General features: G+C 36.6%; 1 protein-coding gene across 4 annotated transcripts in view; it reads left to right on the top strand.

Moving 5' to 3' along the window:
• Met (MET proto-oncogene, receptor tyrosine kinase) overlaps positions 1 to 15,850 on the top strand; it is a 107,649-nt gene that overhangs the window by 71,756 nt on the left and 20,043 nt on the right. For all 4 annotated transcript variants that reach the window (XM_010621881.1, XM_010621879.1, XM_010621882.2 and 1 more), the window contains 5 exons: positions 429 to 528; positions 3,909 to 4,127; positions 10,812 to 10,958; positions 12,629 to 12,785; positions 12,985 to 13,125. In XM_010621881.1, the coding sequence (XP_010620183.1) occupies positions 429 to 528; positions 3,909 to 4,127; positions 10,812 to 10,958; positions 12,629 to 12,785; positions 12,985 to 13,125 (764 nt within the window). The remainder of the gene's footprint in view (positions 1 to 428; positions 529 to 3,908; positions 4,128 to 10,811; positions 10,959 to 12,628; positions 12,786 to 12,984; positions 13,126 to 15,850) is intronic.

The following is a 15,850-nucleotide window of genomic DNA, read 5'->3' as shown; positions in this document are numbered from 1 at the left end:
TCTTCCATTCTTCAGTGTATGTTTTTGTCCAGCCTGCTTTCTATGCAGCTTTTCCTTATCACAGACTCTCTGGATCAGTATCTCATTGGAGCCAGTTCAATCAGTCCTGTTTCCATTAGTTCTATCATTCTAGCAACAATAGTTAATGACATTTTTTCTTTGTTTTTTTAGAAAGAAGAAATATTTTTATTGTATACTTGGTGAACAAAAAAAAGGAAAGGCTTTTCTTTAGCTTATGAAATACAAATTTTAAAAAATATTTTTAAAAGTTCAATAAGTTGTTTCCAGAGGGGAATTACCCCTCAGCTTCCATTTGGCTTTGGCTTTTCCTAATGTAATCATTGCATGTGATAAAATTGACCGTCTCTCTTAAAATAGTTGGTGGAAAGAACCTCTTAATATTGCCCCTTTCTACTTGATTTTGTCAGTGGTGGAAGCACAATAACAGGTGTTGGAAAAAACCTGAATTCAGTCAGCATCCCAAGGCTGGTAATAAATGTGCATGAAGCAGGAAAGAACTACACAGTGGTGAGTACTTTGAATGACAGTTCTACTCAGAGCTGTGCACCTCTGTCCCTGCCACCTGGCTTTCAGGGCCCACAGGACATTTTGATTTTGTCTTTAGTATTTGCTATCTACCTTCTTTGCAACATGAGTCAAGAATTTTTTTAATTCAACAACTAAGATTACCTAGCATCGTGGGCTGACGATATGTAGACACAAATGAAGATGGCCAACTTGAGGCACTGCTTTTAAAGACTGTCTGTATAAATAGAAACCACATTCTTCCATGCACCTTTGTAATTCCACATGGAATATGGACCCTCTTCTTCTAAGAAAACTCAAAGATGGGCCAGAGATGTAGCTCAGTGGCACTGCTCCTGCTTCATGAGCACAAGGTCCTGAGTTTGATCCCTGGTACCAGAAAAAGAAAAAGAAAAGTTTTAGATAAGTCCTGTGGTCTTACAGCAGCAGCCTTGTCTTTCTAAGCAATGTATATCCAGTGTTTTCTGACTTTCCCCCCTACTCTTTTACCGGTCTTGTCCCTTTGTTAGCACATTATCAAGTACTAAGAGCATTGAACTATGACATGTCCTAGGATGTAGATGTTGCTTGTCAGTTCTCTACCTTTCCTTATTTTATTTGCAAGGTCATTTTGAGTTTTACCAAATACCTCCTTAAACATGATAAATCCATTTTAGGCTCTAACAATTTCAAGAGGTCATATTAAAATGGCAGTTTTAGTCTAAAACTTGAGAAGGTTGGAGTTATTTCCAAAGATTGCATACCTTTTGTTGATGTCTATTATAAGATGCTATAATCTAATTGGACTTGTTCACTCAACTCAGAATGAAAGTTCTCAGGGCTCCAGCCCAAATGTGGTCTTGACTGTGTAGGTGATTGATTGAATTACAGCACTTTCTTTGAGATTCCCCATCCAATATTTCTTGAAGACTAAAGCCACTATGTTCTTTAATTACAAAAACCAATCTGAGGCTAAAAATGTCAAACTAAATCACCAAACAATAAGGTCATCTCAAATGAGATTTCTCTTGACCTTCGCAATCAGCCACATTGCATCACCTCTAAAGAATACTATTAGATTTTTATCATATTCCTAAGAGGTTGTACTCTAGGGAGTCACAACATGAAGTAAAGGGCTTTGAAACCAATCCCCACACATGGCCACAAACAAAGTTAAAATACCACTGCTATTAATTTAGAGGATGTCAATTTTCCACAAGCAAGCATAGCAATTTTTCATTAACCAAACCAGAATAACAGTAACCTTCTTTGGTGTTGGCATGTGACTTTTTAAAGTAGAAACCTGAGCAATTATTAGTTTATCTAATTAATATCAACTCTACATTATTAAAATGGTAACTAAATTTACTTTCTTCTCCTTTGCCAACATTAAGATGACACAAAGAACAACTCAGCTTCTTTCATTTATTTATAATCAAATATTTTAAAAAAAAAAAACCTTCTAGGTGTCAGACATAAGAGATGCATGTTTCCAATAAGAATCAACCAATAATAGAAGATAAAAATTTTAATCACTTACATATCTGGAAATGTAAAGTTCTATTGTTTTTAGCCACAAACATGGTACAATAGAACTATGCGTTAGAGTTGAATGGGAATGAAAATTCAGTGGCTGTATTTTGCTGTTTTACTATTGTTTGTGGAAACTCATAAGAATATAAGGATTGAACTCATTTATTACTTAACAAATAAAAACTCATGATCAGGTCTGATTTAGATATGTAAATCCAGCCTCAATAACTTTAATTCTCATAAACTTAAATATTTTAAAATAAAATAATTAACTTATTAACAAAATATTAATTTGTTAATGAACATTGTGACCGAGATGCCCACAGTTTATTGTATTGTTTCAAAGTTGATGTTATGTAAGGAAGTATTGTGATAACAGGCAGTAAAATTGTTCATTTCCATTTTTCAAGATAATTGGAATAGGGCTGAGGATATAGCTCAGTGGTAGCACTTGCCTGACATGCATAAGACTCAGAGCAGATCCCAAGCACTGGAAAAAAAATAGCTTTTAGCATATATATTAATTTGATATAAAACTAAATAATATATTTTATTTACATTGTGTCTGTCAGTTTTACCTGCTTACAACTTAAACTTTTTAATGTAGAATAATTTTTTAAATTACTTTTAAAATATCAAACACCAAATTCTGTTTGTGCTTTTTATGTATATCCTGGGGCTTTTTCTATTGTGAGCATAAGTAATTGTTTTATCTCTAACTAAACTTGTTAAAGAAAAGGAAATCTAAGGGATGTTGTTGCTTGTTTATCTTTTCCTTGGGGGAAAGCAACCATTTAACCTTAAACTTATCACTTTGTGTTGCTAGTTTTAGCCTAAGTATAATCAAGAGGAAACCACATTTTCCAAAATTCCATAAATCAGAATTTCAAAGGGGAAGATTTAAAATGAAAGATGAAAGGGCATGAAATAACAATAGTAGAACCTTTGTAAAATAAAGAGCACAGGAAAAGATTTACTCATATAGACGATATAATGAACACAAGGTAGATCACTGGGGTATGAATGTTGATGTTAATGGTTACATGGACCCTATTCTGCCTATCAGAGATATGTGGCTTGGGTCTAATGAAATGCATTTGAAAAGCTCCAGTTTCTTCATCTGTAAACAGCTTAAGCATATCATCTGCCTGTAGGATTATCAAGAAACCAACTTTGTGAAGCATTTTGCACAGAACCTGGTAAGCTTATAAAGCACAGTAAGAAGATTCTCTGACTACATAGTTAGTTACAGTGATAACCACATGGAGCTTGGCAATAGACGAAAAGCACTTTAAGCAGGTAGTGTCCCACATTATGAATGCATTTTAATCCTAATTTCCAAATGGGTAAACTGAGTAAGAGGTTTGCCTCAGTTCTCACAGGTCAAGTTAAAGCTAGATCTGACAAAAGGACGTTTAACCTCACCAAGTGCAGCTCCATAGCTGCTTCACGAGCCCAGGAGGCGGTTCTTCCGGTGACTGTGATGTCTTAAGGAAAATAAAACGATGCAGCAAGGACAACCTGCACAGAGGTCAACAGAGCATACTCTGGGCAAGTGAAGCCCTGTGGTCCTTTGAAGCCTGGGTTGTTTGGAAAATGTTGCAGCTCTCCTGTTTCCAGCAAGTTTTCTTCAAGAGTAGGAAGCTAAAGGCAGATTTTTGTTTTTTTTAACAATTCTGTTTTCCTCGCAAGCGCAAGGACCCAAGTTCGATCTCCAGTACCAAAAAAAAAGGAAAAAAAAGATCAATAATTCTGTTTTCAGTTGATGGTCTGAAGTTATGAAATATTAAAGTTGCTATGGATGTTGCCAGACTACATCCTATTGACGGTGGATAATTGTCTTCCTATAGGCATGCCAGCATCGCTCTAATTCCGAGATAATCTGCTGTACCACACCTTCGCTGCAACAGCTGAATCTGCAGCTCCCCCTGAAGACCAAAGCCTTCTTCATGTTGGATGGGATCCTTTCCAAATACTTTGATCTCATTTATGTGCATAATCCCATCTTTAAGCATTTTGAAAGGCCCGTGATGATCTCAATGGGCAATGAAAATGTACTGGAAATTAAGGTAAGAATAACTTAAAATGCTCCCTTAAATAATCAGCGTGGACTTTTATTCATGACTGTGTGAATAGAATCATTGTACTTGGCCAGTATATCTTATACCACATCAGCAAAGACCTAAAGTCTAACAAACAAATCTTTTTGGCATGAGACTAAATGGTAAGTTTAACTGTGGATTGCTTTTTAATGAAGTATTTAAAAACACTTTCTATATATTCATAAGTAGCAAATACAGGACACAAATCTGTTAAATAGGCTCCCCGTGATCCCTTATCCTGATGACTTTACACAGTTCCCTGAGGATTCCACATTTAGGTGCTCATCACAAGGTAAAAGGTGAGAACCATGAAAGCAGTTGCATCAGTTGTAGTTCTTTACTTCTTCGTATGTTTGGAATTTTATATCTGGATGTGATCATTTCAAAACCGATTTATAAATGGAACTGGATTTCCACTGCCATATTTTAGCCTCTAAATATAATTTAATAAAAAGCAATGGATCATCTTTTCTAAGCCAGCCTGTTGCAAGCGAAGAACCATAAGGAGGTTAAACAGCTTGACAAGTGATGAGATAGTGACAGAGAAGACTAGAACATAGCTGTTATGAAGCTTTTGTCACTTTCACTTCAAATGATAATAGAACAGGCAAAATTATCAAGACGTTAGTTAACCATAACCCGGTCATTAAAAAGAGCAAAATATTTATCTTTTAACATATTGTTTTAGACATTCAGAATTTTTTCCTGAAAGGTCCTCTGAATGCAAATGCAAACACAAAGCAGTAGACTGGTCCTTATTTTGAGGTAACAGAGGTTGTCATGGGTCATTTCCGTCTAAGTAATATATATCTACCGAAATTTTTCTGCTTTATCGGCAAGATTTTATTCACAGCCTACTCCCACACATGCATTTATACTCATACAAGTGTACTAACCTTACAGTTGTGTTTTGTGCAGTAATTAAGCAAGCCCAGCATGAAATTAAACGGAAGCCTGCTTCAACGAGCATGTTTACCATAGCAAAGTTCTTTCATCTGCCTCTTTAATTAGTTTTAGAAAAGGAGAAAGAGCTTTTATCACTTTATTTCAATAAAATTAATCTAGTGTGACCTTTGCTTTCAACAATTACTGTTTGCCATTTGAAAGATTCCATTTGGTTGGAAACAAAGGTTTATGTGCAAATAGTTTTATGCCCAGAGAAATTCCATTTTTCTATTCCTGTATCGATGATGACGTATTAGAGATAAATGGTTCTTTACCCTTCTACACAGAGTATTGTACAGAAGAGAAAACTTGCTTTTTTATGAATTAAATACCCATTATTCAACATCCTATAAAGTTGTTGGACTATGAAAAATGTGATTTGACATCATCCTCAGCCTGTGACTGTTATTCCAACATGGCCCAAGGGGTCTGGAGACAGGCACAAAGCCTTCCTTTTCATAATGGTACAAAGATTTACTCTTTTTCTCTAACACATGTATAGCTCCTGCCATAACACAGAGCAGTATCTTATGGGTGAGTGAAGAGAGTTTAGGGTGGTTGTTTTAGGTGATTCAATATTTGCTCATACTCCATTTTCCTTAAGTGTAAGAGGAAACCTAAGATGCATGAGAGTTTGGGTTTTTTTTTAAACAAAAGAATTTTTTTTCAGTTCTAGGGATTGAACTCTGACTCCATACTGAGCTATGTTCCTAGCCTTTTGAGACAGGGTATTGCTAAATTGCTCAACCTGGGCTCTAAGTTGTAGTCTTCCTGCCTCAACCTCCCAAAGTGTTGAGATTACAGGTGGGAGTCTGGCTGTTATGACAGAAATTTAATCCTTTATCGATTTCTAAAGTTGATCACATTGAAATCTCTTCCTCTCCTAGACAAGAAACCAAAAAAATGAAACATGAAAGGAGAAAAGGTCTCCTCTGGACAATAAGTAGTGTTTTTATCAAAATGGCACTTGTTCAATTACCATTCAAAGCATGAGTGTAAAGTATATTTATCTTTCATCAGTGAAAGCAGACAATCATGTGTTTAGAGTGAGGTTTACTCTTTACTCTCAGGAAGAGTTCATGCTCCTTAACCAGCCACACCTGTGAAGATTTGTTGGCCAAGAAGGGATGGTAATAATCTCCAGCCCATTTTGAGAGTTGGCTATGAATAGTTGGCCCAGTGACTACAACATGAGTAAAAGTCAGCCACATTTGGGACAAGAGAACACAACAGTATCCAAAGATCAGTCATTCTTCAGCACAAATGAGAAACCCCACAGATGTAAGAAGTAATTATGGTCAAGGCTTCAAATCCACCAGGACCAGCTGTAGACAGTGTGCATCAGAAGTAAACATCTCTTTAGAAATACACAGGACACAATGGTCCTGTCAACAACAGCCTACAATTATAAGGAATTTTACAGTTCATACAGTACTTTTACATAGATTATTTCACTTGACTCTTACATGAGCCCATGAGATTAATAGGTCAGTAAAGCTTATCTGCATTTATGGATAAATTAACAGAAAAATGGCTTACTTTTCTTAGGGTCATCCAGGGAGCAAACAGAAGAGCTACAGCTTCGATTCAAGCTTCTTGAGTCCAAATTCCACTAAATTACAATGCTTCTCATATTAACTTTCATTTAATGTGTATCAAATAACCTCCATAAGAGAAAAGCTTTTCATAATAAAAAAAACTACAGCATGTACATATTAATACAGTTCTTGAAGTGAAATAGCTCTAAACTTTCTACAAATATCTAAACTTTTACTTTGTTTAAAGAAACATGATATTTTCCCTAATTATCTTATTACCTGACTTTCTTTGCATGAATATATTTTATGGAAAGTACAGAAGTAGAGTATTTAATACTGACTGTCTGGGACTTCCCTGAGGGTTTTTCTTATTCTGGACCATATAGGAATATTTGGTAATGAACATGCTTCAAAATTTCAGTCTGGAAAACTCAGTTCAAGCAGAACAAGGAGGCAGGAGGATGAACTAAAGCAGGGATCAGAGCTTTGGGTACAATAAACACCAGAATAAATGTTGAAAGTTCAGATGAAGGTTAGGCGTCAATGACTGGGCAACAAAAAAATCTAAAAGGGAGCATACTTCTGAGCCAGCACAATCCACCTGCTGGCCAGAAGCAGCCGGAAGTTATCTTCTTCCCTCCTCCACCCGCTTTACCTGGAACTATAGACCTAATCCCCATCACAACTACCACACAGCCAGTTCAAACTCTAGACAGTACAGAGGGAAGGATCCTCTTCTCTGGTATCATTTGACCTAGAATCAAGACTTACTCTCATTTGATAGCATGCATACCTTATTCTCAAAGAATATTTCCCTGCGCTGCAATCATTACTAGGAATTCTGCTTTAAAAAAAAAAAAAAATATGAAATATTTATATAAAGTTTATTCCAGCGGCACATTGACAGCACCTGTGGCTCTATAGTTCCTAATGGAAAGGTTCTTTAAGTAAGTAAATGGTGAGGCCTCCCAGGTAGTCATTGAAGAGACCAACTTAATTTTATTTTGCCCCACTTTTCTCAAATGTCCAGGGAATTCATCCCTCAATTGCTTGTCTTCATATTGTGAAACTCAGTTTTGAAGTTTTCTCTGACAGCTCTTTGGCCTGGCTTCTAAGCCGAGGGACTCACACCCTCTAGGCCAAGTATAGATGTCACACCAACAACAACTCACTGATTTCAACTACTCACCTTCTTGGGCTCAACCATTGTCTGATGGGTCCTGCTTCTAATCTGCAACTCTCTGCTTTTGCCCACTCTTTAGACCTGCCATGTGACCACCCAAGTGTGGAAATGTGCCAGGTCCCTTCTATTACAGTGCTGCTTTTCAAATACTGCACTACCACTTCCGCTCCTTTCTGTAGCCCTCACGAATAGGCAGCACCCCCAGACCCGAATGCTGAGGAGAAACAGTATGTCATATCTGCCCAAAGTTAGAGAGGAAACGGTCAAGGTACATCCTAGTGTGACATCATGGGCGTCACTAGTGTTTATTTTAGAAATGTGTCCATTTGAACGTTACAGGAAGAGGAGAGTCTTGCTTATCTTCATCTTCTCGGTGACTAAATCTATGCTCAGTGCATAGTAAGTAGATGGTCAGTAGATTCTGCACCAAATAGAATTTGATTTGCTTCAGTTGCCTGGTCCTTTCTCAAACCTTAGTTCTCCATATTTAAAGCAGGAATGATAAAAATCCTACCTGGGGAGGTTGATGTCTTTGCAGGACAAAATGGGATAATTATAATTCTAAATTGCTCTACATGCATAGGAGATTAAATATCAGAAGGCTGCTTCTTATGTTGCTTTATTTAAAAGCCCACATTTCATCATTTTAGTGATTGAAGAACTAAACTGATTTTGTAGATGTGTTCTATTTAGTAATAGTTAACTGTCAATAATAACAAAGTTCTAAATGTATGCATTTTTCATAGCTTAAAGTAGCTGTATACTTTAAATTGCTATAGTATCCTACAGATATTTTTATTTTCCTGATTTGAAATCAGCTTTCCTCATGTAGGCATTGTTGCCAGTGTCGCTTCTGTGACAGCTAGGCTTTTCAGCTTTTAAAACAATTACATATACAAAGCTGAGAGTAATTTTTTATATGCAGCGGTGCTCATTATGTGTTTTTTGGTAGGACTGTGTGAAAAAGTGTGCAGTTGTTCAGCTACATGATCTGCTTTTGTTTTCCCTTTATGTGACATCCTAGGGTATCCTAACCCTGAAAGGAGTATTGAACATGTAAATGCATCCCTTCCCCCAACCACAGTTATTATCTTAGCAAGCAGGACACATGGTAGTCCTTCCCTCATAAATCAAATCCTCCTGCTCTTTAATCTCTTTTCTCTGTCATTCTCTGAATTCTCTCCAATATGTTAGTAAGATGCCTAACCCTCCTCAGACCTAACCAACAAGTTGTCATTTGAGGCCCCAAGGTGACCTATTAGATTTATGTGCTTCTATGCTGAATTGCCCCGTGTGGCTGACCTGGATCAATGGATTGCTCACACTGCCTCTAGAAATATCGTAAGGATCTTTGTCTATGGTCATTTCATCTCAAAGTCCAACTTCATGCTATAAGAAGCATCTGCTTTCAGCTCCTTTTCCTAAAATACCATCTGACCTACAAATCTTTTGAGATTCATTTTAGACATTGTATGGGAAAGCAGTTTGCTAAGAATTAAAGATTATGTAAATATGGGAGGGTGGAGAGGGTGAAGGGAGGACAGGTGTATGGGGAAAAAATGAGAACCAAGATCTGTAATGTAAAGGTACAAGATCTCAATGGTGAATGTAACTATTCTGTATACTTTAAAAGTACCAATAAACTCAATGAAATAAAAAGATTATGTAAAGTAAAGTATCAGGTCTGTAGTATTACTGGCTACTCTTTGTTCATAAGAAATACTATTTCAGGGCCAGGGTTTTAGCTCAGTGGTTCCACTGCCTACCTCTCAAGCACAAGGACCAGAGTTCAATCCCCGGTACCAAAAAGAAAAAGAAAAAAGAAAGAAAAGAAATATAATTACAGAAGCTGGGCATGGTAGTATGCACCTATAATCCCAGCACTCAGGAGGCTGAGGCAGGAGGATCACTGTGAGTTTGATACCAGCCTGGGCTACGTAGTGAGTTCCAGGTCAGTCTCAACTATATAATGAGACCCTGTCTCAAAAAAACAACAACAAAAAAAACATAATTACAGGTTTTGATAGATTGCTCCTCAAAGTACTAGCTTGTTAAATAAATAACTATACTCATTAAGAGTAGATATGGGAAATTATACTCATATTTTTAGTTCTTTCCCAAGGTTAATGATTGCTTTCTTCAACAAAATGCTGATATTTTTCAAATTCCTGATAACTTCAGTTACCTAAATATGTTGGGTTGAGTAAGTTTTTGAAAATTTCCCTGTAAGTGTATAGTTATTTGAAATACTGTAATATAATTATACTCTTAAATTTTAATGAAGAACATGTAATATCTTATGGGAATTTCTTTGAAAAAGAGTTCATTTAGGTATAGGATTTAAGTGTGTAAGAAGGATGAGAAAAAAACCGGCCAACTCAAACAGAAAAGGAATATATTGGCATAGAGAAATTGCATCAGATCTCTGGAAGTATGGGACCCAAGCTCGAATGTTTTTAAAACTTTCAGCATGATTCTAAAAACAAAGCCAAGGTTGAATATCATTGCATTAGGCACTGTTAGGCAGTCTAACAACTGAATCTCTAAACTCCTTGCTTTTTGCCAAACACTAATACCCTCTGAAGATGCTAATAAGGTGATTATGGTGAAGATATCATTCAATGTAAGATATAAAACAGGATTCCCTTTCTTTTTCTCTAAAATTCAATTTAATAAAAAAGCTCTGTCCTGTAAATTTTTGGGGGTACTGGGGATCAAACTGGGGTCCTTGCATTTGTAAGGCAAGTGCCAGAACCACTGAGCTAACCCTGGCCCTATCCTGTAATTCTTAGTTAGTGCCCTGAAAGGACTGTGCTTCCCTTCAGCCATCCCGATTCCCATGAAAGCAAGCACCTTAAAATCACGTGCCTCTGCAAATAACGACATAGCCTGTGCTTGCAGTATATTTCTATCCCTTCACAGTTGTAAACATTCCTGCAAAACTGTGAAGTATTAACAACCTGTCTTTTTTTTTTTTTCTTCCAGGGAAATGATATTGACCCTGAAGCAGTCAAAGGTGATGTGTTAAAAGTTGGAAATAAGAGCTGTGAGGATGTAGAGCCACATGCTGAAGCTGTTTTATGTAGGGTCCCCAATGACCTACTGAAATTGAACAGCGAGCTAAATATAGAGGTGGGGTTCCTGCATTCCTCTCATGATGTAAATAAGGATGCCAGTGTAATTATGTCACTCGTAGGCTTAAAATAAATCATTAAAGCTCATTTGTGTGTTTGCTGTGGCTCATCAACTCAACCTCAATTCCCAGTTGTTATTTTAGAAATAGTAAGTTTTTTTGTCACACTGGCTCCTTCCCCAGGCTCTGGAGGGTTGGTCTCAAAAGCTCTTTCTACCCACACCACTTCTCCATCATGTCACACTCTTGTCAGACTTTACTGTAATTCTCAGAAAAAGCGAGGACAGTTCTAAGAGTGTCCTCCCACCTCTCACAGCCCAAGAGGCCAGAGCCAGTGTCCCACTGCCTGCTACAGTGACCATAAGTGCATGGGGCCCCATAAATAAAAGAAGGGTGTGCCCTGGCAGAATAAAGAAGCATGAAACTGTTCATAGTACCTTCTTTCTTGTAGACGGCTCAGTCAGATAACCTAGAACCAGAATGATTTTTTCAGTATTTTTTAACAGCATTATTATGATGTAACTCACCATCATACAATTTACCCATTTAAAGTGTACAGTTCGATGAGTTTGGTATATTACGTCTTCACTTCTTTAAACTGTGGTAAAGTGTGTACAACATAAAATTTTTCATTTTAACCATTTTAAATGCACAATTAAGTGGCATGTATTGCATTCATGATGTTGTGTAACCATCCACTATCTAATTTAATTTCAGTTTTTTTCATCACCCTAAACAGAAGCTCTGTACCCATTAAGCAATAACTTCACATTCCCCCCTCTTCAGCCCCTAGTAACCTCTAAGTTATTTTCTGTCTCTATGAATTTGCCTGTTCTAGATATTTCATGTAAGTGGAATCATGTAATATCTGTCCTTTTGTGTCTGACTCACTGAGCACAATGTTTTCAAGGTTCATCCATATGTGGCCATGTGTTATTCCTTTGTTCCTTTTTGTGGCTGAATAATATTTCATTATATTTATTCCACAACTTTTTTATCTAAGAATAAATGATTTTAAAGGGTTACTGACATTTTCTAAAAAAAACTATGGTGAATAAAATTTATGAAATTTAAAAATACAAAAGAATCTAAGCCTGAATCATGAAATCAGAGTTGGAATTTCAGAATGACCATAAAGCTAAAATGATCATAAAATACTCAAACAGAGCTGGAAGGGGCCTTGAAGATTTCTTCTATATATGAAAATAGAAATAAAAAAGAGACTTTATTGTCCATAATAATATGATTATTTGTCTTTTATGGTAAGTCTTCTCTGCCATCCAGTCCTTCTAATAGGACAGAATTGATTTCTTACTGTTTACTGATATGGTACATTTTATATTATACTATAACTATTTATGTTCATCACCCCTAATAGATACCAGTTCTGTGAGATCAGAGGCTTTTTAATCTTTTTATCCCTAATACCTAGTCACAAGTACAAACCACTAAATGTTATAGAAGTATTTGGGAAGTCAGTATTCCTTAAATATTTGAGCGTGGATGCAGAATTAAGAAATCTCTTTTTACTCTGAAGACAATTATACCACTTCCATAATGTTAACAGCCAGCCAGTGTTCGGCACACAAAGAAATTGTAATTCCGCCTGGACAAAATATTTTGTATCAATCATGGGCCAAACTCTTTAACTCTTCTTTATCACTTTCAGTGGAAGCAAGAAGTCTCTTCAACTGTCCTTGGAAAAGTAATAGTTCAACCAGATCAGAATTTCACTGGATTGATTGTTGGCGTTGTCTCGATATCAGTGATACTTTTAGTATTACTTGGGCTTTTCCTGTGGCTGAAAAAGAGAAAGCAAATTAAAGGTACATTTCCTTCATTATTATTGGTTTTAAGAAGTTATCCTAAGAATACAGTCGTGATAGTTTAACACTGTTGTAGATCTTGTGTGCTGTCTTACATGTAATCCATAAAATTCATGAGTTCTTAGCACTAAGTCGAAATGCTAAAGGGAGCCACGATAGCCAAGTCTTTAACAAGCTCTTTCTTTCTCTCTCTTTTAAGATCTGGGAAGTGACTTAGTTCGCTATGATACAAGAGTACACACTCCTCATTTGGATAGGCTTGTAAGTGCCCGGAGTGTAAGTCCAACTACAGAAATGGTTTCGAATGAGTCTGTAGACTACCGAGCTACTTTTTCAGAAGGTATACTTCAGTTTATTGTTATAGAAATAACTATACATATACTTCTGTGGGTTGTGACGTTATTGTTGTTGTTTTGTTGTTTTGCTTTTGCCTTTATATTTTTATAAAAATAAAACAGAAACACTTACCTCTACCAAAGGAGTATGTAACCTGACACAGAATTACATGGCTTTTACTCTTAAATGAACTCATGTATATATTAAAATTTTAGAGTCTGTGAGCCCTTGTCTCACAAGAAAAGCTAATTTTAAAATAATGGGAGTAATGGTAATTTGTTTATCATCAGAGCATGATGTTTAGGAATTATGAACTCTTTAAGAACTCCAAGAGTTGTTACAAAACATATTTTTGTTTAAACATAAGTTAGAACTGCTACATTTGTTGAATCCCAAACATTTGAATTATAACATTAGTGATCTTTTGAAGCATTCTCAATAACACAGCCTTTTACCTACTGTGTTCTAGGAATTGAATATATTTTGAGTCTTGTCCAAGAATAACCTTCAATTATGCTATTAAACAAGAAAGGGTCAACAAAACCTGCTTTGCAAAACATTGGGCTTAAAAATAATGGCCAGGATCGCCAGAACATTTCATGTTGTCTTGTTTAAAAATATCCTGCTCAAAGCAAAATGTCTGTATTGTATCAGCTCCATTATCTTTCGAAGTTACAGGACATGAGTCAGGTGCCAGTATTTCCCTGGTTTAATATTTACCATTGGACAAATAAAATGAGTCACAGACAGTTGCAGATGCTAGAAAGTTAAAAGGTGCTCATCCAAACAAGTACAAGAACAAAGAAGCTTAACATGTTAACTTTTTCACAACTTGCTGCCTCTTATTTTTTGAAGTTTATGTTATCTCTGTAGAGATACACGTTATAAACACTGTCTTTGCCCCTGTGATTGCTCACCTTTAGAAATCCATTCTTCAACAATATGGACAAATCAAACCCTAGTTGATAGTTTTGAAATTTAGGTCTAGTTAGTATTTTATATTTGTGTTTAATAACTAACCTGAAATCATTAGAACTCACAATAGTGTGAGATAAAAGCTCTCCTAGCCTTCCAGACTCCTTACTCAGCAAACCTCCATCATCATTGCCAAGAACAAAGAGCTGCTTTCCCCTGTCCACTTTGGACCTTATTTTGGGAAACAGGGAAAGGTAAAAATTGGCAAAAGAAGGCCTTCCATTGAGAAGACTGAGGAGAATGCACAGCCAGCAACTACAGAGCCACAGAGATTTTCTGTGTAATTAATGGGGATACCCCAAGTTTGATGAAGACCCAGAATGGTGTTACACATAGTGATGGCCTATATTGGTTTCTGCATGTTAGAACTTAGCTAAAGGGTCAGTGGAATTTCTCTGCCAGGGGATTTTTGTCCCATATCTCACTACAGATTGCCTTCAGTCCCTCCAGGCCTGAAGATTTTTAACTCTGATCTCCAGGAGCAAAAGTTTAGAAAGTAAAGGTGCAGGTAGGACTTTAGAGAGGCTTATTTGCATTTCTAATCCCCTGAGGAAGGCTTGGAGAATCTGGCTTTTTGGACTGAAGATCAGGAATCTAAGTACCCTTCCTTCCTTCCTTTACCAACCTGGCATTTCACGTGCTCCCCTAACAGTGTACATCCTTCCTTTAAGGTTGCACCTGCCTCGTTTCCAGTTCATGATTACTCTGACTGTAGATGGCCCCAGAGACTTTTCTGGACTCTCTTTTGAGATTCACTGCTCTGGCCTAATATTTATTATCCAATTATCCACCATGGAAAGTACTAAAACCACTTAAATGGGTTAGAAATAGTCAAGGTACCATCAACCTTTGTCCAAATTCAGATTCTCTTGCTTATTTGCCTACAGAGAGCCCTATCGGTTGGTGCACAATAGACACCCACACACACCTCCCCACCTCACGTCATATACTGTGCCTCAGTAGCCTGCCTGGTTTCTCTGCAGTCATTGCAGGATTATGATGAGCCTCTTTGATAGGTATGGATTCCAGGTCATTAGGCAAAGCAGCTTCTCACCCCAAAGATCCTTAGCCTTGAAATAGAAAATCTCTTCTCCTAGCAAAAGAGCACTTGCCTAAAGCTCTCTCAGAATTTTGTTGCAAAGATCTGTTTACAAGGAGTTTCTATCCAAGTGCCCTAAACTAAGCAGTGGGATGGTGCACTCACTAATCCAGGTGCAAGATGCTTGCTCTCAATGACAATAGAACTAAGTTTGTGGCCTTCACCATAAGGTGGAGAATGTATCACTAATTTGAAAAACTTTCAGTTCTGAAAAATGTCACTGTTATGTATTTCTAATTGTGTATATATAATTATATACATGGATTGAGCATCACTGACCTGAAAACCTAAAATCCCAATCTCTCCAAAATACAAAACTTATGATCACTGGTATGATACTCAAAAAGTTCTGGCTTTTTGAACATTTCAGATCAGTGATGCTCAGTTGGTAAATTCCCAGCAGCTAGCCCAAAATTTAAGAAAATCTGAATTCTGATTCCAAGCATTTTAGATCAAGGTACTCAATCTGTGTGTAATTATATATATTTCAGTATATATTTTTCCTTGGTTTAGAATTCATATAGATTTGTATAATATTAATTATTGCCATTAATAAACACTAGTCTCTTAAGAGGAATCTTTTTTACTTTCTTGCATTTGACCTGGACTTTTTGAGACCAGCTTGCTACTTCCCATTCTAAAAAATACCACATAG

The sequence above is a fragment of the Fukomys damarensis genome, unplaced genomic scaffold, assembly GCF_012274545.1.
Source record: "Fukomys damarensis isolate Sample0158 unplaced genomic scaffold, DMR_v1.0_HiC HiC_scaffold_4, whole genome shotgun sequence".
NCBI lineage: Eukaryota > Metazoa > Chordata > Mammalia > Rodentia > Bathyergidae > Fukomys > Fukomys damarensis.
Note: the sequence above shows the minus strand (reverse complement) of the source record. Positions and strands in the feature narration are given on the sequence as shown.